Here is a 25,355-nt window from a genome sequence, read left to right on the forward strand (position 1 = left end):
TCTCTTCTGATGGACTTCTCATCTGGAATATTGGCCCTTAAAGGGATTGTCCACATTAGGTAAAAAGTCCATGGGTACACCTGGCCATGGGTTCTGCTTAGTATTCACATTCAGACCCAATTACTTGACTTGAAGGAATGGAGATAAGCAGCTGTCAAAGACCTCTGGCACCGACATTTCTGATCCCTGCCTCCCCCACTGGAAAGTAGAAGCTGCCCGCGTACACATAGGATTGTGAATGGATGGTGTCCAAATCCCAGTCAGTGGTGACAACTCCTAATGCGTATGGCCTGTTTTAGGAGTGAGATGTGACGATCACGCCCCTTTTCCATCAAACAGATGCAAATATAACCAGATTTACATCATCAGGACCCAATAATCTAAGCAGGAGAGGTGATAAATGTGAGATTGTTGGGGGTGAGACCACTGGGACCCCCACTGATCCACCAGAACAGTCTTTTAAACATGTCTGATATGATTAAGCCGCAGTTCCAGACATGGCCATTAGCCAGACTGGCGCTGTTTCCGGAATAAGAAGCACAACCTCATCATAAGTTAAAATGAGGTCCTCGTATACTGTGTACAGTAGCTGTAATGACCTAAACGTTCTCTCGGGGTAATCGGTGGTCAGTAATAATAGACCGACATCCTTGGCCCCGGTGTCGGAGCCGGAATGTTCTAATGAGGTCAGATAGCGGGATAGAGGTCTCCAGGGATAGACGGTGGAGTCAATCCCCCAGCTTTACAATAACAAGCCTGAAGCCTCTTCTAATGAGGGGATCCCTGTGTAGAAGAGCCTCCTTATCTCGAAGAGCCTCATGTCCTACACATGTATATCAGTGAAACTGCGCAGTCCAAGTTGTCTCCCTGCGTATTAGAAGTCTACAGCTGAGAATTCTCATACTGACATATTATGGGTCCATTATATGGTTGTGAGCCTGAATCAAAGGTGGCCATACATATTGGACAAGTATCAGCCGACCCTCTAATGTATACGGAGGTGTCCTGACTTTTCCCCCAATGGCAGATGTTGGGTGAAAGAAGGGTTAGGCATGTTGAACTTTGAGAGATGACCCATCAGAGGCATAGTCCCTTGTCTCTACTGAGCACACATGAACACTTGGCCAAGCCCAGAGTGCATGTCTATAGGGATGGGGTGGGGGCTGGTTAGGAGACATAACCGTCAGTGAAATGACCATTCACTTGATAGCGGTCTAAAGTGCACGCCAGCTTTAGGATTGTCATACATTAGGGGTCAGACAGCTGTTTTCTGGGTGACTTGTCTTTTGAGGTTTGTCCGAGAAGGTTGTTGTTCTGGAAGGCAGCGCCCCTTGGTACTTGGGAACTTGGTTCTCCTTAAAGGGGTTATCCTGGCATCCCCGCTGATCAGCTGTTTGAAGAGAAGGCAGCACTCGTACTCTTCTAACAGCTCATCGGCAGGGTGTCGGGAGTCGGATCCCCGCTGATCTGATATTATAGGTCATCAATAGTAAAAAGTGGACAACCCCTTTAAGGAGCTCCGCTGTATATGGAGACTTAGTGACAAAGCTCTATGGGAAAATAATACGCAAATAGCTGTCTCCTAGAGAAAGAGAGCCGTCTTGCTAGCGCCACCTTCTGGAAGCCTCTCCAATGTCATAAGCTAAAATGATCCACTCTTCTCTATGGATGATGGGAATCCTTGTATGGAGATGTGCAGTATTATATACTGTTTCAGTGCTACTATAGATTGCTGTCATGGATGATTTGTTAGGAAATGTTTATCCTGGAATGCTAGGAGTTGTAGTATCACAGAATAACAGCCTATATTTCTGATATTACCCAGGGCTCTAATTCATCCTTGGCACACTCTTTAGTTTTATGATCTGCTGTCTTAAAGCGGACCTGTCACGTCTCCGGTGGTAACTACCTGCATTCCCCATGTAATAACTATTCTTATGACTCTGTGCTGTGCCATTCCGTAATTATTCCTTCTAGAAATTATGAATGAGTTCCCAGCAGCTTGCAGTAAAGGTACCGAGGGGTGTTACCAGTTAAGGGTGTGTCCAAGCAAAGTCTGACACCAGCAGCACTGATTGGACCGAGTCAGACACACCCACTATTGGTAACACCCAACTGGACCTTTACTGCAGACTGCTGGAAATTAATTTTGAAACTTCTAGCAGGAATAATATAGGAATGGCACATCATAGAATCATAAGAATTGATGCTCCACAACTGTAATTACATGGGGAAGGCAAGTAGGTGACAGGTCCTTTTTTAAAGGGGCACTCCTCCAAAGTTGGTCTTCTGATTTCCTGTAGACACATATCAGAAGATTCCATGAACTTGAACCACCAACAGCGTCTAGAATGAAGAGGCTATGATGCTATATAAAGTGCCTACTGTAAATCGTCCTCTGGCACCTCTAAAACACGAAGTCACAGTGTATTTAAAGGGATTGTCTTGTTATCCACAGGATAGGTGATAAGTGTGGGGTCTGATTGCTGGATCCCCTGCCGGTCACGAGGAAAGGGGCATACGTGTCCACCACACAATTCATTTGGACCCGTGCTGATCAAACACATCACCTATGCTGCAGATATTGGATAAGTTGTCTTAATGGATAAATCCTTTTAAGCAGCAAGTTAAAACAATAACAGCGCCACTCCTGTCCACAGGTTGTGCATGGTATTGCAGCTCAGACACTTTCACTTCATTGGAGCTGAGCTGCAATACCAGGCACAACCTGTGGACAGGTGGGGCGCTGCTTCTGGAAGAAGGCGGCCATGTTTTTCTAATCTCGTACAAAATATTCTCCGTAGGATCTGGTGATCTCAGAGAGATGCGAGGTGCATGGTTTACATGATTGATTTGCATCGTCTGACTCGTCAGCCCCGTTGCTGATTTATCCCGTAAAATGTCCACCTCTGTATAAATAAAGCTGATTGATCTTCCTTTTCGACCTGGTTTTCAGTGCTTTTGTTGCTGGCGCCGGTGACCCCGGTGACATTCAGCGCTGTGTTCTTGCCCTCTCCCCCGCATGCTGATTGTTTTCTAAATGTGAGGTCAAAATACTAGGAAGCAGTCAGCGCTATATATCCTGTTTCTGATTGCAGTATATTGTGCGAGGGACAATGTATGTGTGCCGGCATTGACACGGTGCCAGTCATACCAGGCCATCCTGCCGTCAGGCGCTCGCTTCCTTCCTACTCCATTGACTCTTTCCTCAGATAGCCCCTCATTATTTGCCGTCCCTTCTATTTTAATGTCTCAGCCTTTCAGCTTTCCCTTTTATTCTATTTCAGGATGACTGTACATACACAAGTCCCTTCTTAAGAAAATTCCATGTCGTCACTTAAAAAAAAAAAAAAAAAAAGTGTGAAATTATTTTGAAAGGGAAAAATACAGGAAAATGTTAAAAAAAAAAAAAAGTGCAAAATTTATTAAAGGGGTATTTCCGTCTTAAAAGGTAATGGGATATCTTTAGGATGTGCCACCCACTTAATGACCTGTGGGGGTCCAACATCTAAGAATGAAGGGGCTCATACTCCTGCCCAGCAGCCTGTTCACTGTTTATCCCTGCGCAGCGGACCCTCGACCACCCATGGTGGAGGAAAGTGCAGTGAATGGGGGTTATCAGAGTTCCAAAAAAATGGCTTGAAGGGAAGTAGAGAACCTCTACGGTAGTCACCCTCTGCTCCCGTGATGCCGCTCTGCTGCTCCCGGTGTTGTGCCGTACACTGCTGAGGGCATGGTTGGCTGCAGCTGTCACGTGGGTAAATAAGGATGTCAGTGTTGCAGCCAAGTAATCAAAGACCGGTGGGGTGCACCATAGAGGCGCAGGAACAGCAGGCTATTTAAAGGGGTTGTCTGAATGTTTAATACTGATAACCTATCCATAGGGTAGGTCACCAGTATGTGGTTGGTGGGGGTCTGACTCATCACGTTCATTGGTCACGTGGTTTATGTGCAGCTCAGTCCCGTTCAAGTGAATAGGCCTGGGCTGCAATACCAGGCACATCCACTATCCAATGAATGGCGCTGTTCATGGTAAGCTCTGAGATGGCCGCACTACTCGCCGGAGCTCCACAGCCTCTTAAAACAGTTAATCGACTTGAAGGGGCTGAGCTGCACCTAGGCCACACCACAGCCTTTTCATACTGCGGATCATATATTGATGGCCTATCCTGAGAATAAGTCATTAATATTCTACTCCTTGAAAACCTAAAGGACTGTTTCAGTCTTTTAAATAAGGCTTAAAGGAGTTCTCCAAGATGAGATAAACGTGGCGGATTTCTTCCAGTGCCACACTTTGCCATTGCAGCTTGGTTCAATTGGGGATGAGCTGCACTACTGCACACAGCCTGTAGACAGGCGTGGAGCTGTTCTTAGAAGAAAGCAGCTATGTTTTTCTATTTCTGGATAACCCCTTTAATCAAGGTTTCTGCTTGCTTCCAGTGAATGTAACTGTAACCTGCCCGGGATAAGAGCTGCTTACCACACATCCCTGCAGTTTGTTACAATGTATCAGTGCAGGACAGATTGACGGCCTTTGAATGAATAATGCTAACAAAGTGGCAGCGTCATTGTCTTGCTGAGGAGAGAATATTTGTGGTTTGCGAACCTCGCTCCACATCAACATGAGCGGATCAATTCAGTTTCCAATTTTTTAAATCGTGGGAGATATTTACTTGGCCCAGAATAATTGATCCTTACTGACGGACGACACTGATTTCCGCCGCCAGCGCAGGCAGCACACATCGCTGGCTTTCTTACACTGATGCGGTGTTAGATAAATGTGATAATAATCCGTCATGTAATCTCCGGAGGCTTCCAGGCCAGCATTGTGAGAGCCCGGCTCCAGTCATTTGTTGTGATACTCTGACAAATCCGCTTCCTCGTCCGGGCTCTGACTGCAAGCGTGTCTGCGGGCTTGTCAAAATAATCTGTGTCCTGGGGTGATAATAGCTACAAGCTCTTTTACAAGTTATAAAACTTTAACCTATGTCCAAAACAAAGTGTGAAGAATGTTTTTTTAAGCATTATAATGCGTATCAATGAGCACTGTTATATAATTGGTATAACTGGTATAATTAAAATATACTTTATTACTCACCTTCTATTGATCTTGAGTTACATCCTGTATTATACTCCAGAGCTGCACTCACTGTTTTGCTGGTGGAGCCACTGTGTACAGATGTAGCAGGGTTAACACATATGCTTTATAAGACATGTTATCTAACTAAATGCAACTAAATCCGTTAAGCAATTGCTTTTAAATGGCTTTTGTTTCAAGATAACGCAATGAGTTAAGAAATTTGAGTTAAAGAGGACCTTTCACCGATTCTTACCCTATGAACTAAGTATACATACATGTGGAGCGGCGCCCGGGGATCTCTCTGCACTTACTATTATCCCCGGGCGCCGATCCGTTCTCCTGCTATGTCCTCCGGTATCTCCGTTCCCTAAGTTATGGTAGGCGGAGTCTGCCCTAGCGCTGGCCAATCGCATTGCAGAGCTCACAGCCTGGGAGAAAATAACCTCCCAGGCTGTGAGCTCTGCGCTGCGATTGGCCAGCGCTAGGGCAGACTCCGCCTACCATAACTTAGGGACTGGTATCTCCGCCTACTATAACTTAGTGAGCGGAGATACCGGAGGGCATAGCAGGAGAACGGAGCGGCGCCCGGGGATAATAGTAAGTGCAGTGAGATCCCCGGGCGCCGCTCTACATATCTGTATAGTTAGTTCATAGGGTAAGAATCGGTGAAAGGTCCTCTTTAAGAGTGTGAGTGTTACCCCTGCTACATCTGTACATACATTACTTATCCTGTACTGATCCTGAGTTACATCCTGTATTACTGTATACTCCAGAGCTGCACTCACTATTCTGCTGGTGGAGTCACTGTGTACATACATTACATTATTTATCCTGTACTGATCCTGAGTTACATCCTGTATTATACTCCAGAGCTGCACTCACTATTCTGCTGGTGGAGTCACTGTGTACATACATTACTTATCCTGTACTGATCCTGAGTTACATCCTGTATTATACTCCAGAGCTGCACTCACTATTCTGCTGGTGGAGTCACTGTGTGCATTAATTAATTATTTTTTCTGGTCCTTGCTTCTTCTCACTTCCTTGTCCCGGATTGAAAAGTGCCAGAAAAGGGCCTCTCATCCAGTCTTTGGCTGTAGTGTTGACCCGTCTCATCCAGTGATCGGCTGGGTGGTCCTTTCCTGGAAAGGCTGGACAATCATACTAAAATTCCTCAACATCAGATGTTGGGGGTAATGAGGATCGGGCGTGTTGAGTCAGGGCATTCCCATATATATTTGGCCGATATGTACCATGTATGGCCAGCTCTTTGATATGAGCAGCATGGACAGGTATTGGAGTTCTTCCTGTCTCTATATGGAGGGTGGCACTTGCTATATTATCTCTTGTCCCTGGTGGATCCTTCAGGTGTAGCGACTACCATTTTTTTAAACTGTCTCCAATGTCTTTTAGCATTTTGTGCCCTTTCTCCATAAGGTGATGAAAACCCTTCTCCTTGGTGTTCATTACTGTAAAGGAACAGAAGCTTGCTTCTTCCCGCTGCATAGCCCGCGCGCCCTACCATGTAAACAGCACATTAGATATAATTACTGGACATGGGATAGATAGAACATGAATTTGGGATGATTTCAGGAGAATGTTTTCTTTGGAGGCAGCGTCCAAGAACTTGGGGCCAAACATCATTTCCTTCATTCCTCCCCCTCCACGGGTCTGATGATAGCACTGGGAATATCATCGATGCTCTGACCTGAGCTGCACAGGAAGAGAACACCTAGTACTCGGTAATAACAATTTAACTCAATTTTCGGATGTCGAAAAAGTGATATTGAATCTTGTTTTTCTTCAAGACCCAAACTCTTTTTTTTTTTTTTCCCTGGGCTTCTTCAGGCCTAAATCCTGTGAGTGCGTTTATTTAAAACGCCTTCACAATTTACAATATCTCTAGTGTAAAGGGAAGAGATTGGGCTACTCAAATGTAGTTCCTTGTAGACATGTACTTGTACACATTATTCAGTGATTGTAAAACTAGCAAAAGACGTCCTATGAAGTGAATGTAGGCCCATGAATATCATTGTGTGTTTGTAATATAAATAGGATCATGATTCTGTGCAGATTGTTCAAAGATATCTTCATATTAGTCCAAATGTTGTGTAAATGTTGTATAACATTTTTTATGCCTTTTGGCCACCACTAGAGGGAGCTTCCGAGCTTCCTGTATACTGTTTATGTACTGATCTCAGTAATTACTGTTTGCAGTGAGCTCCCTCTAGTGGTGACTGCAGGTATCTGATATGCTTTCTTTCTTCTAAATGGAGTCTGTCACCTTGAAATTCACTGATTTAAGCAAGGTTGTAGGACTAGCTCAGCTGAATGCAGTAATATCCATTGCTTCATTCTGGTGAAAAGGTACTTTTAATCCATATGCAAATAGGCAGTTAAGTGCACTAAGGGTAGGCCCAAGCCACTCTTTGCACCCTTGCTCCTCCTGCTTCCTCTGCCAGCCTTCCTCTCCTTCTTTATTGACAGGGTCAGGCGAGATTACTGATGATTCTCGTCTTCTCTCATGGAAATGCAGGGTGCCAGCGGCGATTTCCACCGCCCTGAGGAGTTGCCACCTACTTTCTATGGGCTCGGCTGTCTCCGGCGCTCCCCTAGAAATGAATGGAGCGGCAGCGCACATTTTTGACCAGCTGCTCCATCTGTTTCAGGGCGGCTTTACAGGGTATGTGGCCCCGTTCCTCATGATCAGTGGGGGGTCCCAGCAGTAGGACCCCCCCCCCCCCCCCCACCAATCTGATAACTTGTTATAGACAGAATACCCCTTTAACACCATCATCATGGTTTGATTAAGGAATAGTTTCCAAAGAAGAAAAATAAAAGCAGCAGCGATTGTGGCTATACCACATTTTGATGTAGACTTCTGCAGCACTTTTTACCCTGGACTGCGCATGAACGTGGCTGTACGTGTTGAACTATCCACATGTGCATATACTGTACATGTGCTGTTTTCTCTTCCAGTGATATAACCTACAGCATCCTGCTAGAATCCATCACTACCCTCGTAGTGTTCCTGTCCTACCAGCTCTTTCGTAAGGAGATCATCCATGAAAGCATTGTCCACAAATACCTGATGCAAGGCCGCTGGTAAGTCGCCATGAGCTGTGCAGTTGCCGCACAGCAACATTTGATCGCATGAGAGTCATTGGATGGCAGCAATGAGACCTCCGAATTTTCTTACGAGCTTTGAGAAAAGGACCCAACAGTTCAGTCCAAACAGGATGAGGGCAGGAGGACTACTTTATCCCCATCTCCGACTCTGCAGCTTGGTCTTGTTTGTAAGCTCACAATATAAGCTTCAAAACAAGACCAGGATTGTAGCATGACAAGACTCGCATCTCTAGCTGCTGCACAGCCCAAGATATGATGTATTAATGTGGAACCCCCTTTAGCTGGCTGTGATCTCAGCCAGCCTAGAGGAGGAGGGGGGCAGTGGGAGTGCTGTCAGGTTGCAGGGAGGAGAAAAAAAATTCCCTCTCATGACCCCAAACGGGAAGGTAACACAGACTTCTGTGCATGTTATCTGTCTCCCTCTCTTCCATCAGAGAACATATTTGCTCCTGTCATTTCTTTTTTTTTTTCAGGAAAGAAGTAAAAAGATGAGTCCTTGTCCATCTAATCACCCCTCTCTGCCAAATTAGGCCTTTTATTGACACCATGAACCAGATGCTTACCAGAGTTTGAATCACGGTGTCAAATAAGGCGCACCAAGTACTTGTACCCCTCACACGCAAACATCAATATGGGGGCACATTTATTAAGACCGACGTTTTAGACTCCAGTCTTAATAAAGGCCCTGTGCTGGCGGTAGAACAGCTGAAATTATGAAGAAGCACCTACCTCTACATAACTTCGACGCATCCAGTGCCAGTTCTAAATGTAAGACCGCTTCCGAGCTTTCTTACATTTAGACCTTTTTCTACTCCTAAAACAGTCCGGCGTAGAAGATGGTGAATGAGACGGGCCTGCCAGCCTGTCTCCTTCCCCGCCCATGCCATGCTTACAGTTTTAGACCTGGCGTAAGCTGGACAAAGTCTCAGATAACGTTGCAACGGTTGCACTCCCATCTATATATTTATGGCATACAGCTAGGATATGCCATAACTGTTCAGTGGTTGCGGGTCCTACCTCTGGGTCCCCCTCTTACCTCAAGGATAGGGCCCTGCCATGAATTAAGAGCACGCCGCGCATGCACGGCCTTCTCCATTCACTGCTATGGGACTTCAGAAAATAGCAGAGTGCAATTGCGCGGTTATTTGCTGAAGTTTCATAGCAGTGAATGGGGAGAGTGCCTCTCTTGCGCAGCATACTTTTCATTCATGGCAGGGTCCCATTCTTGAGATGGGACCCACACCTGTTCGAAAGTGCCATAAAAATCCAGTTGGGACCACCCCTTTAAGGGACTCCCTGATCTACAGCAGAATGGGAGGTATCGCCACAAGTGAACGAGGCTGAGTTGCAGTTCCAGGCACATCTGCACGCACAGGTTTTCTGCTGCCGCAGCAGCTCTGGCTCCTAGCATAAATCTGACCCCTGCGTTCAGGGATCATCTATGAAACCCCATTAGTTTAGAGGCGCCATCACCTCATGGCTGCTTTTTTTTTTTTCTACTAAAAACATTGCCAAAGTTGTAAAAATCCCAGCCGGAGTAAGAGTGCACAACCTTTTGGATCTTCATGTCGTGTTTTTCCTTCTCTCCCTCTGGCAGTCTTCCTTACACGAGTCGACTGGTGAAGACGTTACTGTATAACTTCATCAGACAGGAGAAAAGCCCGCCGCCGGGATCCCACGTCTTCCAGCAACAGGCAGATGGGGGCGGTCTGCTCTATGGCCTGGCCTCCGGGGTGGCAAGTGAGTAACACCAGTTTTTTTTTACTTGTGTATAGGATTATTAGAGTAGGTCATAAGGGGGGCGCACACATGGTGTGGTGGTCTTGGTGCGATTTTTTGGAAAAAATAAAATAAATAAAATAAAATGATTGCACATTCAGATGACGACAATGATGGGTTACCTCAGGGTCCTGCCCTGATGCTTGGGTAAAAGTGCCCACTTGTTCCTACCCCGATCTATTAGTGCAGGCATGGCCAACCTGAGGCTCTCCAGCTGTTGCAAAACTACAACTCCCAGCATGCTCAGACTGCCTACAGCTATCAGCCTACAGCAGGGCATGGTGGGAGTTGTAGTTTTACAACAGCTGGAGAGCCGCAGGTTGGCCATGCCTGTATTAATGCCTCAGTGGTCGGTTCCCCAGCTGCCAGACATTTTATCACCTATCCTGTGGGGCTGCCCTTTTAATAGAGACCTTATAAAATGCCCTTAAGCATAGATTAAGTACTCAGAAAATGTTTAATCTCTCATTCCTGTCATCACTGTAAATTACAGGCCCGAAGCCAGAGGCTGCACTACTGAGAGAGTGCGAGGACTACCATGTCCTGCCGGACTTGTATAATACCGGTTATATATATGGAGACGTATATGAAGGTCTCTTTGAAAGCAATGCCGTGGAGATCTCGCTGGACCCGGGTCTCTCACTGCTGCATCTCTGGTTTCCGGGTCATATAGCACCATAGAGGATATTAAAATGTATTTTTTTCCCCTTTTTAAGGCGTCAGGTGAAGAGCGGCTGCTTGTCTAGGTGCTGTTGTCCACTAGGGGGCACTAGTTGCACATGGTAATCACTAGAGCGGCTGTATTTGCTGCCTGGCAGGCGACATTTGCCGCGTCCCTGTGATGTCTATTATGTGCTTTGGTTGCCGTGTGTTTATCGCACAGTTTGTTTTGGCCCCCTGGTTAACAGCGCCATTAGAGAATCTCCCCGCGCCGCCTCTGTAATTTATTTCTTAGACCTTTTCCGTTCTTTTTTCTTAATCATGTAATGTACTGTGATTACACATTTTCCTCCATTGCTCAGCGCTGTTGATATATTATAGTGCTGGTCATTAGTCTCACACCCTTTCTCTGATATTGTTGGGAGGAATTGCTGTGAGTTCTTGCATTGCTGACCTGTAACCCCTTCTTTTCTGGGGTGCGCTCGCCCCACTGGCTTACAATTGTATACATCACCTACCGCAGTGCAGTACGTCGTAAATGTATGAACCGATGCAGCAGTGCCGACTATGTTGGTGGAGTTTTCTATGGGGCCCAATGTAGTATCGCTGTTCAGACGCAACAGGCAAAAAAAATGTGGCTCTTCTATAAAATCGAAAAATATGCGATTATGAATTATATGGGAGCTGGTAATAAATCTTAGCTTACGTTTAATCAGCCAAAATTGGACCTGCTCCCATATGTAGTGGGACTGCCTATACAGGAGCAGCCTAAGGGTACGCTCACACGTGGCTCAATCCACCGTGAAATTATGGACAGAGTGCAAAGTGGTTGGGATCTTGAAAACCGTCATTCACACGCTGCAGAAGAAATACGTGCAGTCAAGATTTTCAATCCGCACCTTGGATTTCACTCTTTGCAACACACAGGGAGAAATCTGCAGCAAAATTAAAGACCAATCCATAAGCGGATTTTGCAGAAAAAAGACTCTATGGAGAATCCGCCTTGCGTGGCCGTACCCTAATGGAGAACGGTGAAGGTGTGATGTTTTCCGGGCGGCCTGTAGAACATAAGCAGATAGCAGATCACAGGCTGCTGTCAACGGCAGACTATTTTATGGAATTCCTGTTCATACGGATTTCTCAAGACCATGACTATTACCAGCAGTCCGTGTTCTTGGTTACCAGTATGGCCACATCAGTCATTGGCGGCTTTTTTTTTTTTTTTTCTGTGCTTTCACTTCTATATGTGTGAAATTGGTTTTCTGACATATTTAACTGATCCTTATCCTCTGGATAAGTCATCAGTGTCTGATCAATGGGGATCTGATACCAGGACCCCCGCCGATCGGCTGTTTGAGAAGGCACCGGCGCTCTCAGCTCACCAAGCACAGCGCCGTACATTGTATAGTGGCCATGCTTGGTATTGCAGCTCAGCCCCATTCACTTCATCTAGGCTATGCGAGCCATGAATGTGACATCACATGGCCTAGGAAAAGCTGAGAGAAGCCCGCCGCGCTCACAGGAGCACCAGTGCCTTCTTAAACAGATAATTGGCGGGGGTCCCAGTTGTCGGACCCCCACCGATCAGTTAAAAAGTGTCGGAAAACCTCTTCAAAGCCTAGGCTGTATGGGCCATATATGCTGGGAAAGCTCCTGGTACATATGTCAGACATATCCATCGTACCCCAGCACCCTCCATTGGGCTGTGATGCATATTGTAATGAAATATAAATATAATTTATTGACACAATTTTTATAAATGACAATCCATACATGAAACCAAGTGCAGGAAAAGGCGACATCCACATCAGGAGACACAACTGGCGACTCAATCCCCATTATACATAATATTAAAGTGCAAGTGCATGTAAGTATCTCATACATACAGAGTCTATTTACCCATTATGTGTCTCCTCTGGGATGGCGCCAGCCACATAATGGGTAAATAGACTCTGTATATATGAGATACTTACATGCACTTGCACTTTAATATTATGTATAATGGGGATTGAGTCGCCAGTTGTGTCTCCTGATGTGGATGTCGCCTTTTCCTGCACTTGGTTTCATGTATGGATTGTCATTTATAAATCATGTCAATAAATATATTTGTATTTCATGCGATCTGGTAATTTTTATTGGCATATAGTTATACACTTTTTTGCCATAGGCATGAGTGAATTGTGTTATGCATGGTATTGATGTGTATGGATAGTTGTTTCATCCATTTATTTTTTGATGATTTATGGCTTACAGTATTTTGGATGTGATATGCATATTGCTATAGCTTCTTCGTTTTCTTTTGCATTGGAGCCTATGGGCGACATATGCACTGCAGTGGTGTACGTCAGAGTCCATCTGGAGGCGGTATACATCAGGAAATGAAGCCCACCTAATGGACTTAACCTCTAGAGCAGGGATGCTCAACCTGCGGCCCTCCAGCTGTTGCTAAACTACAACTCCCAGCATGCCTGGACAGCCTACAGCTATTAGGGCATGCTGGGAGTTGTAGGTTTGCAACAGCTGGAGGGCCGCAGGTTGAGCATCCCTGCTCTAGGATGTTTGAGGATCTGGGTGTGACATGCTGTACCCATTGTACCACTCCGTTCACTCTTCACTCCATCCCTTCCTTGCCCCACTCCCCACGAGACGTTGCACTTTGGCACCAGCGCGCTTCCTATTGGCCACGTTGGTAGAGACGGCGCTCCCACCAGCTCGTTATCCTGATTTATATGCTGAGGGAAAGAACTCATTAAGGACTTTCTTGTCCTTCTCCCTGTGAGATGAGATTTTCCCCCCATAAGGAATTTATTTCAGCGAGCCAGACGAGCTTGACTTCAGAGCCTCCTCCGTGTGCCGCACACAATTAGCTCTGTCCTCGCTCTGCCTATTGTTCCTCTGCCAGCTGTTTTATATTGCTGTCCCTTTTAATGTGTTTTCCATGGCATCTTTAACCAGCTGCATTCCAGTGCGGGGTGGCGTCCTCTTGAGGACATTCTGGGGTATTTCCTTTGCTTTCGAGACCCAAGGCTTTGATGAGAAATAGATCCATCGTGCATACCTAAACTGCACCTAAGAGCTGGCACGTAGGAGGGAGACGGACAAGCCCTAAAGCTGGGTGACCACTGACTCCGACAGTCCCATAGAGATGAATGAGGCAACCGCACGCATGCTCCACCACCTATACATCCATACGAGGGGACAAAGGACACCCTTTTCTCACGATTTTTTGGGGGGAACCCACTGATCAGATACTTATACCCAATCCTATGGATACGTTTCAATTTATAAGATTCATTTTGACAATCCCTTTAACACCCCTCTATGAGCACAAGAGCTAAAAGAGCATTTGATAGGATTTATTAGATGGCACACGGCCTATTTGATTGAATGGTTTCAGTGATTAGAGAGGCGCTAATTAAGTGACTGCTTCGTGATCAATCCGATAATTTAAAGGGGGGATATGCCGCGAGTTAAAAAATAAAAAAAAGATCTGGCGTAACACACGCCATTATTTTAACTATATCCATGCCAGAACCGCTGCTCCAGTGTCATTTTCATCCTCTTTAGCTTCTTTACTCACCTCTCTGCAGCTCTGGTCTCTTCCCTTTCTGCGGGTGGACAGCAGCTCATGCCAGGAATGCACTGCAGTCAGCTCTTGTTAACCCCTTCCTCCCCTACATAGAAAATAGCCCCAGGGATTCCACTAATAAATAGCCCCTCACTATGGTATCTAATGCCCCCTTCCCCAATTTCCATCGCCACTGTCTAGAGTGAGATAGAGCTCTATATTCTTATGAATTTAGAAGTCGGATGGATGAATGAAAGGTGTCTGGACCGTGTCACCTGCTTCTCTATGAGATCTCTAGGTCAGCGCTGAGAGGAGGAAGGGAGCAGGGAAGCCACTGAGCATGTCAGTCCACTACTGAATGCAGGATAAGGTGGAGCAGAAGAGGGCGCCACCAGAGAGGAATTTTTTCTTTTTTTTGCATGTATATTGTAATAGCATCTCATTTGACATGTCCTATTCATTGCTTAGTCATACTTTTTTGTGGGATAACGCTTTTCATTTATTATTTGTGGAAAATCAACGTCACAGTCAGATGTTACTTACAGTACATTTTGGAGCAGGAGTTGGCGCCTCTCGTCATCCAAATGGGTTCCAGATATTTGAGAATCATTACTGGACACGTAGGAGGGTAATGGTATTGTACTTGTGCCACTACGCTTTGGTCTTCTTCTGTAACCCCTGGAATCAGAGCTCTTTGTCTCCTCATGCATATCATTGCAGCAAAGCTCCAATGAATGGGAACAGGCCGTGGGGGCCACGCTGTGCAGAAAAAACTGTGAAAGGGCTTAAGAGCAGAATATATATATATATATATATATATATGTGAATGAATAAGTGCCTCAAAGTATGTACCCAAAAGGGTACAAAATAGAACTATGTTGAGGGAAAAAAAAGTTTTGGCTGGGACAATGAAAAATAATAGGTCAGTTATTCTGCAATTAAAGGGGTGTTTTCCCACCATGGAAGATGATGGCATATTCTGAAACTAGCACCCCTTCATTTTCTGGATCTTTAGGAGCACCGTTCTGGCGATATTCTATAATGGGTATTATACTTCTTGGCTTTTTTTTTGCCTTCAAAAACTCCCCCGGCCCGAACCACAGAGGTGTCACTTCTCCTTGGAGTGGGCCCAGAGGTGACTTGCAGCATGTGGGATAACTGGAGCTTTTCAGACCTTTTTGTAATTTTGAGTTGGAGTGTACCGGCTCTGACAGTGACTGTACCCCGGGCATCGGCGAAATCACTTTACAAAACTTCGGGCCTGTCAGCTGGGTGCTGCCAGATCTAGAATGGATCACCCTGATTAATTCTATTGAACCGCGGCCGGACTCCCAAATACCACGTGTTAGACGGAAGTTGTGGCTCTGGGTTTTCTAGAAGGAGCTCGAGGCATGTCATTTCTGAATAATGTTGTGCCATCAAGAAATGAAAAACTGCCGGATTTGGCAGCGTCTCCTATAAATGTGGCCAAGTGGTTAATATCTCCTGCCTGTAATAAGTGGCCCCAGATGCCGAAAGCAGAGATGCAAGTGAAGAACGACTGCCTTTAAAACACAGAAATGCAAGCGCCACATAATGGCGGACGTCTAAGACCCGCTAAGTGCTTGTGTCCTTTATAGGTTGCGCCCTCCTCTAGCGCACCTATGCGTATAGCGGTATATGGAACTTATAGGCTGGTCCACGTACAGCACAAAGATACGTTTCATCTTCAATCCATGAAAAAACATACAAGAGAGGAGGTGGTTTTTTTTGTCTTAAAGGGGTTGTCAATTTTTGTCTTAAAGGGTTTGTGGTGTGAGTGGTGGTGGGATATTGCTTTATGGGACCCCCACCGATCCGGAGAATGAAAAAGCCGTGGCTCTGATGTAGCGCTCCATCCCCTTCAGAGCTTTTTCAAGTGAAAGAGGTCACCTTTAGTTTGCCGCACAGCTACGTGACTGGAGGCACCCCGGTGTGAGGGAAACTTAAAGGGGTGCTCCGACTTAATAGAGGATCCACCGACAAAGCGGACCCTTTAAAGTGATGGTCTGTCCTAGCAGTAAGCCGTCACTTAGAGCAGGGATCAGCAACCTTCGGCGCTCCAGCTGTGGTGAAACTACGACTCCCAGCAGGCACACTTGCTTATCTATTTTTTTAACTCCCGTAGAAGTGAATGGAGCATGCTGGGAGTTGCAGTTTTACCACATCTGGAGTGCCAAAGGTTGCTGACCACTGACTTAGAGGCTTGTCCCGCCAGTATGTATGCTCTGACAACCCCTTCAAAGAGGATTTCTGACACTTTAAAAATAGTTGCAAGTGTCTTTAATTTTTAAAGGGAAAGAACTTGACCACGAAAGCCAGTCCTGGGCCACGTGGGTGATGTCATTAGGATAACGACTCATTATGAAGAAGTTGGGGCAGGATGATGCCAGGGGTCACAGGGACAGCACTAGAGGTCCGCCAGCCCCACACCTCCTTACTGTATACTTTCATTATTTTAGTATATACTTTCTATTACATTACCAGCCACCAGCTTTTCAGGGGTTAACGTTTTTTTATCTCGCGTCCAGGGGTATTTACTTTGGAGCCGCTGACTTATTATGTATTTGGAAACTGCTAACTAAACATCCAGGGGGGAAAAAGTGATTACAGGAGGAGGCAGAGGGGACAATCGCAGCAGAGGGGGTGCTGGGGAGGAGGGGGCAAGGGTTTGGGAATGTGTCCAGTCAGGAAGCTGTCATGCCAAGGGCTGAGAGCCTTGAGACTCGGTCTAGTCACTGTGGTGCCAGCGATGTCCAGAGGTCGGTCACAAGACCCTGATATCTTAACTCAGCCTGTCATTTGTGCAGAGCACGGCGCGGACTGTGAGTGCGGTTTATTCGGAGGGAGCAGATAGCCGCACGTATCCTCCGGGAGATTACATTGTTACAGGGGTTGTCAGCACAGCAAGCGGAGCCGCTATAGACAGATTATTCTAGGACAGCGCAGGCGGCACAAGGAAAATGTCATCGGGCAGTGAGTGTTCTCATTAAATGGGGCCCCCACCCATCCTGAGAATGAACGGCCCACAGATTTGGGGTGTTGCTGCATCCCTTTCACTGTTCTTGCCTGCACAGTGGTGTTCCAGCACCCTCAGGTGACTGCCCACTTCTAGTAAGTGGCCAGGGGTGGAGGTAAAACTTAAAGGGGTCTTCAATGATTGATGAAAAAAAAAATGAAAATCAGACACCATATAGGACATGACAATACCTTACTAACAAAGCTAGAACCAGCCCTGTACCACACATGGATCCAGAGATCTCCACATTTACTCCTCCTATTGCTCTGCTAGATAATTTTCAAGCCTGGCAGCACAGGAGGCGTGTCCTTTCTGCTGCAGCTCTCTCCCTGTAACTGCCACAGCTTAGTCAGACGGACAGAAAAAAAAAGGAAAGGAAAAGAGCAAATAGCAGGTGGCGCTATACAGATGCATTGAATTGAATAACTCAGTAGCTATACAAAATTTTTATTTACATGCAATTACAAAAGTATTCACATCCAGGTGGCGGTTTGAAAAATGTAGAATGTTTTATGACACAAGCCCTTTAAATTTTAAAGGGAACCCCACCGATTACATAGTGATGGCATATCTTAGAGGTAAGCCGTCTTTTTATTACATAGAAGGGGCATTCTGAATTTAATCCCTTAAGGACACATGACGTACCGGTACGTCATGTGTTGTTCCGATCACCGCCGCCCTATGGGCGGTGATCGGAACAAGGTGCCTGCTGAAATCATAGAGCAGGCACCTCGGCTGTCCCGTGACCCCCCCCCCCCCCCCCCCCCCCCCCCGTGTCGGCGATTGCAGCAAACCGCAGGTCAATTCAGACCTGCGGTTTGCTGCGCTTTTTGCAGTTTCCCTTGGTGATGGGGACGCTTCAAGTTAAAATATACCATCGGATTGGAGAAAACTCCGATCCGATAGTATAATAGGGACTCCTGACTTTACATTGAAAGTCAATGGGGATGGATCCGTTTGCAATTGCACCATATTGTGTCAACGTCAAACGGATCCGTCCCCATTGACTTGCATTGTAAGTCAGGACGGACCGTTTGGCTCCGCACGGCCAGGCGGACCACAAAACGACTTTTTTTTTTCATGTCCGTGGATCCTCCAAAAATCAAGGAAGACCCACGGACGAAAAAACGGTCAAGGATAACGGAACAACGGAAATCCGTTTTGCGGACCGCAAAAAAAAAAAAAAAACGGTCGTGTGCATGAGGCCTTAGACTATGGCAGGGGTGGCCAACTTTACAGACACAAAGAGCCAGAAAAAAAAATCGTATGACTGCCAAGAGCCACAAACTATCCGTTTACACAAATATGCGTGCACACGACAGTATTACTGCAATTAAGTTATCAAACATTTAAAAGTGCATTTAAACCACCTTTCCTACCTGTAGTGTAGACGGCTTTAGTGAGAATTCTGGAAATCTTTGTTTTTCACAATGTGTTTCAAGATTTCTCAGATGTCCGCCCCATGCTCAGATGACCGCCCCATGCTCAGATGCTCAGGGGTGATTTGACATAGGGGAGATGTGAGCATGGGGTGTCTGATTTTTAGTGTCTTATGTGAGCATTGGGGAGGCTTATTTTGTGGGTCTGATGAGGATTTGGGGGTCTTATCTGAGCTCATACTACCCCCATGTCAGATAAGACCCCCAGATCAGTACTTTAATAAAATAAAACTGTGTAGGAGGCTTATCCTACCTCTGCTGCTGCTGCTCTGAAGACTGTGGTGACCTCGTGCACAGCGTCAGGTCAGAGCGCGGGCCTGCATGTATTAAGGGAGGGGGGGGTGCACTGCGCCACCAATGACAACCTTTAATACAGATACAGGAGGCGGGTGCCGGCAGAATCACATAGCCGACACCGGGCCTCTATGCTGCGTTTCCTGACACTTAACCCCTCAGGTGCGGGCTATATGATTCTGCAGCCATAATCCGGCTCCTGTATTTGAATAAATGAGTGAGTTAACATCATTGGTGGCAGTGGAAACAGCCCCTCCCCTCCTCTTCCCCTCTGCATTCTCATTGGTGGCAGCGGCAGCAGCACAGGGAGGAGGAGGGGACTGCTTTCTTCTTCCTTCTCCCCTGTGCTGCTAATATTTTGAAAACCTGCGACATCCCTGGCCCGCTCCCCTGCGAGCCGCATATGTAGAGGAGACCGCGCTCCTCTGAGAGCCGCAAGTGAAGGTCCGAGGAGCCGCGGGTTGGCCACCTCTGGACTATGGAAACACTAAAACATGATTTTTTTTTTGTTTAAAAAATGAAATCATTGTGTAAAACTTACATAAATTAAAAAAAGTATACATATTAGGTATCGCCGCGTCCGTATCGACCGGCTCTATAAAAATATCACATGACCTAACCCCTCAGGTGACCACCGTAAAAAAAAAAAAAAAAAAAAACGGTGTAAAAAAAGCAATTTTTGGTACTCTTACGTCACAAAAAGTGTAATAGCAAGCGATCAAAAAGTCATATGCACCCTAAAATAGTGCCAATCAAACCGTCATCTCATCCCACAAAAAATGAGACCCTACCTAAGATAATCTAAATCTAAACTATGGCTCTCAGACTATGGAGACACTAAAACATGATTTTTTTTGTTTTAAAAATGAAATCATTGTGTAAAATGTACATAAATATAAAAATTGTATACATATTTGGTATCACCGCGTCCGTGACAACCTGCTCTATAAAAATACCACATGATCTAACCTGTCAGATGAATGTTGTAAATAACAAAAAACAAAAACGCTGCCAAAAAAGCTATTTCTTGTTACCTTGCCTCACAAAAAGTGTAATATAGAGCAACCAAAAATCATATGTACCCTAAACTAGTACCAACAAAACTGCCACCCTATCCCTTAGTTTCTAAAATGGGGTCACTTTTTTGGAGTTTCTACTCTAGGGGTGCATCAGGGGGGCTTCAAATGGGACATGGTGGCAAAAAAACCAGTCCAGCAAAATCTGCCTTCCAAAAACCGTATGGCATTCCTTTCCTTCTGCGCCCTGCCGTGTGCCCGTACAGCGGTTTACGACCACATATGGGGTGTTTCTGTAAACGACAGAATCAGGGCCATAAATAATGAGTTTGGTTTGGCTGTTAACCCTTGCTTTGTAACTGGAAAAAAAATATTAAAATGGAAAATCTGCCAAAAAAGTGAAATTTTGAAATTGTATCTCTATTTTCCATTAAATCTTGTGCAACACCTAAAGGGTTAACAAAGTTTGTAAAATCAGTTTTGAATACCTTGAGGGGTGTAGTTTCTTAGATGGGGTCACTTTTATGGAGTTTCTACTCTAGGGGTGCATCAGGGGGGCTTCAAATGGGACATGGTGTCAAAAAAACCAGTCCAGCAAAATCTGGCATTCCCAAAGCCACACGGCGCACCTTTCCCTCTACGCCCCACTGTGTGGCCGTACAGTAGTTTACGGCCACATATGGGGTGTTTCTGCAAACTACAGAATCGGGGCAATAAATATAGCATTTTGTTTGGCTATTAACCCTTGCTTTGTTACTGGAAAAATTGATTAAAATGGAAAATTTGGCAAAAAATCTAAATTCTGAAATTTTATCACCATTTGCCATTAACTCTTGTGGAACACCTAACGGGTTAACGATGTTTGTAAAATCTGTTTGAATACCTTGAGGGGTGTAGTTTCTAGAATGGGGTTATTTTTGGGTGGTTTCTATTATGTAAGCCTCACAAAGTGACTTCAGACCTGAACTGGTCCCTAAAAAGTGGGTTTTTGAAAATTCAAGATTTGCTTCTAAACTTCTAAGCCTTGTAACATCCCCCAAAAATAAAATGTCATTCCCAAATTGATCCAAACATGAAATAGACATATGGGGAATGTAAAGTAATAACTATTTTTGTAGGTATTACTATGTATTATAGAAGTAGAGAAATTGAAACTTGGAAATTTGCTATTTTTTTTTTTTTACAAATTTTTGGTAAATTTGCTATTTTTTTTATAAATAAAAAATAATTTTTTTGACTTCATTTTACCAGTGTCATGAAGTACAATATGTGACGAAAAAACAATCTCAGAATGGCCTGGATAAGTCAAAGTGTTTTAAAGTTATCGCCACTTAAAGTGACACTGGTCAGATTTGCAAAAAAAGGCCTGGTCCTTAAGGTGAAATAAGGCTGTGTCCTTAAGGGGTTAAGTAAATAGCTTAAACGGACACTCCAGGAAAACTGATACTGCGTAATCTATTGTCTAGTGCAGGGCATGACTTTGATTTTCTTTGAATTCTCATGACTTGGGCCCCCCATAGACAGTCCTTAAATAATAGTTCTGCAGTTTTTTTTTTATTTTTTATCACCAATCTCTATTTTAAAGAGATCCTGAAATTCTGCAGTTTTCATACTGAGCCCCAAAATAAGCTGACATTTCCTGTCTGTAGGGATTACGTCTTAGCAGTTATCACATAATCATTACAGACATGATTACAATCACAGGTTACAACTGTGTGTGTGTCTGTATGCATGCATGTGTGTGCGTGTGTCTGTGTCTGTCTGTGTGTGTGTGTGTGTGTGTGTGTGTGTGTATGTGTATATATATAATATATATATATATTATATTATAATATATTAATTATAAAGATGAGTGTATGTATGTATGTATGTATGTCCGCTAAGGGAATCCGTACCGGGTCTCGGCTCTCTAGCACGTACCATTCCTGAGATATTCCCAAAATTGCATTAGCCAATAGAAGCCTGGTCACATGACCTTTATCAGCCAATAGAAGCTTGCAGACCCTTAGTCTCCACATTCAATTTTACACCAGGTTTCCATAACAACCCAGCCATTTTTCTTCGGTCAGCTTTAAAGGGGCAGGGCGCTGTGGATGACACTGTTAAGGGAGCGGAGTCCTGTGGGGGCCACGTAGGGTGGCCTTTCAGGCCACCCTCAAAAGACGGACTTAAAGACACTGCCCCCAGGTCCCGCTAAGCCACGCCCCAAGTTAGGCCACACCCACTCTGCAGCTGACAGGGATTGAAAAAATAAAGGTAAAAATCAACTTCTGTCCGCTGCAGGGATAGGAGGGAGGGTGACTTTCTCCCTGCAGCTCATACTCAGACAGCACAGAGTGAGCTGTTCAAAAGGACATCCCTGTGTCTGTCCAGGCCCAGTGCCGAATGGAGGAAAGGGAGTCTGAAAGCCGACTGTCCGGCCTAAAACCAGACTTCTGGCCACCCTAGGGGCAGGCTGCTGTGGAGGTCACAGTTAAGGGGATGGTCCACTATGGAGGTCAGTGTTTAGGGGCAGATTGCTGTAGAGGGCACTGTTAAGGGGACGGGGTGTTGTGGAAATCACTGTTAAGGAGATGGGGTACTGTGGAGGTCACTAATAAAGGTGCGGCCGCTGTGGTGGTCACTGTTAAGGTGGCGGGCTGCTGTGGAGGTCTCTGTTAATGGGGTAGGGAACGGTGGAGGTCACAGTAGTACAGGCAGTACATAACAGTATGTTTGTTAAGTCCCTGCCTGCCACCGTTCTCTTAAAAAACTGACTTTTATAATATGCTAATGAGGCCTCTAGGTGCTATGAGGGCGTTGTTGCAGCACCTAGAGGCTCGGTGTACTCGCTTTTTGGCACGCCCACGTCCACTTGATTGACGTCCTTCTTCCCCGCATCGTCCTCATAATCCCGCGCCTGCGCCGTCCCGTTTAGTATTTGGCGCAGGCGCAGTGAGTGAAGGACGCTCTGCTGCTGTCAGCTTCCTCACTGCACTTGCGCCGATTACATCACAGGCATTCCTAGCAGGCCTGCCTGGCAGCAGCCGAGCGTCCTTCACTCTCTGCGCCTGCGCTGAATACTAAACGGGACGGCGCAGGCACAGGATTATGAGGACGGTGCGGAAAAGGACGTCTATCAAGTGGGCGTGCCAAAAGGCGAGTAGACCGAGCCTCTAGGTGCTGCAGCAACGCCCTCATAGCACCTAGAGGCTTCATTAGCATATTATAAGTCTGTTTTTTAAGAGAACAGCGGCAGGCAGGGAGTTAACAAACACACTGTTATGTACTGCTGACATTAGCACATCGCTAATGTCAGTCAGCTACATAATGATTTTTCCCATGACAGAAACCCTTTAAAGGAAAATGGAGATGACATTTCTAAATTTCATTATTTTTTTTTTACTGATTTTCCATTTTAATCCTTTTTATTTTTTTTAACACATCGACGGTTAACAGCCAAACAAAACTCAATATTTATTACCCTGATTCTGCGGTTTACAGAAACACGCCACATGTGGTCGTAAACTGATATAAGGGCAAACGGCAAGGCGCAGAAGAAAAGGAGCGCCACATGGTTTTTGGAAAGCAGATTTACCTGAACTGGTTTTTAGATGCCATGTCTCATTTTAAGCCCCCCTGATGCACTCTTACAGTAGAAACTCCCAAAAAGTGACCCCATTTTGGAAACTAAGGGATAAGGTGCCAGTTTTATTCGTACTATTTTGGGGTACATATAATTTTTAATTGCTCTATATTACATTTTTTGTAAAGGCTGTTTTGGCACTGTTTTTATTTTTTACAACATTCATCTGACAGGGTGGATCACGTGCTATTTTTATAGACCAAGTAGTTACGGACGCAGTGATATCAAATATGTCTACTTTGTTTGTTTCAGTCTTACATAAAGCATTTTTAGAGAAAAAAAATAGTTTTTGTGTCTCCATTTTCTGAATGCCATATTTATTAATTTTTTTCTGCCGATCATCTGGTACAGGGGCTCGTTTTTTGCAGGAAGAGTTGACGTTTTTATTGGTACCATTTTTGGATACATATGATTTTTTGATCATTCATTATTTCAGTTTATGAGGCAAGGTGACCAAAAAATTGGTGCTTTTAGAACAAAAATTGGTTGTTTTATTTTTACAGCGTTCATCTGAGGGGTTAGGTCATGTGACATTTTTATAGAGCAGATCGTTACGGACGTGGCAATACCTAATATGTATACTTTTTATTATCTATTTAAGTTTTACACAATAATAGCATTTTTTAAACAAAAAAAAAGATGTTTTAGTGTCTCCATAGTCTGAGAGCCATAGCATTTTATTTTTTGATCAATTGTCTTAGGTAGGGTCGAATTTTTTTGCAGGATGAAGTGACTGTTTGATTGCTACTATTTTGGAGGGCATGCGCCTTTTTGATCGCTTGGTGTTGCACTTTATAAACATTAAATGAAATAGATAAAATATACCTGTGCGAAGCCGGGTCCTGCTGCGAGTGTGATATAGTGATCCCTCAGGATACAATATTTTCAACATACAGCGGTCTTTTCTGACCCATCGGAAGTTAAAACTAGACTCAACATACAATGTCCCAGACTTGGATCCAACCAATCAGGGACACTTCTCTGGTAAAATAGCTGTATATAATGACTGTTATATGGAAGGACTTGTTTTATCTTTCTTAGTTATCTGCTTATCTTTCTTAAATCTTAATTTTCTCTTATCTTTGACATTTTGGGGCTTTGGAACAGATTACTCAACTTACAATGGTCGCCCTGGAACCAGTTAATATTGTATCTTGAGGGACCTCTGTATGTGTGTGTATATATAAATAAAGTCCGCAGCACTCCTTGGAATAAAAAAGTGTAATTTATTCACACATGTCAGCAAAAAGACTTGAGAGAGGTTCTGTGAGAGAACTGAAACGTTGTCTTTTTGCTGACATGTGTGAATAAATTACACTTTTTTATTCCAAGGAGTGCTGCGGACTTTCTTTATTTGTTTCCGTCCTGGGTCGAGGGACTACCGCGGGCACCATATAAAAGCCAAAGGGAGTGCTGCCTAACCTTCTCTATGGATCTTTATGTGTATATATATATATGTGTGTGTATATATATATATATATATATATATATATATACATACACATATAACACGGGATCCATCCTTAATAATAGGTGATGTCACAGCCTACTTCCTCCCCCTCACTGCACAGGTCACAGAGCATGCCCACAACAGTCTTCCATAGAAGTCCGCGAGTCCCCCTGACACTACAAGTTTTTATGGTCCATGTTATTGCAGTAATGCAAATCTTTTAATCCCTTTCACAGAAGCTGAGGCAAGATGGCCACCACCATAATCCTATACTGAAA

At 44.8% G+C, this 25,355-nt stretch overlaps 1 protein-coding gene across 1 annotated transcript in view; it reads left to right on the top strand.

Annotated features, from left to right (window-relative positions):
• DYM (dymeclin) overlaps positions 1-25,355 on the top strand; it is a 272,964-nt gene that overhangs the window by 68,386 nt on the left and 179,223 nt on the right. Inside the window, exons 7-8 of the mRNA XM_040421110.1 lie at positions 8,060-8,185; positions 9,807-9,949. Of these exons, the coding sequence (XP_040277044.1) occupies positions 8,060-8,185; positions 9,807-9,949 (269 nt within the window). The remainder of the gene's footprint in view (positions 1-8,059; positions 8,186-9,806; positions 9,950-25,355) is intronic.

The sequence above is a fragment of the Bufo bufo genome, chromosome 2 (genome assembly GCF_905171765.1).
Source record: "Bufo bufo chromosome 2, aBufBuf1.1, whole genome shotgun sequence".
Classification (NCBI taxonomy): domain Eukaryota; kingdom Metazoa; phylum Chordata; class Amphibia; order Anura; family Bufonidae; genus Bufo; species Bufo bufo.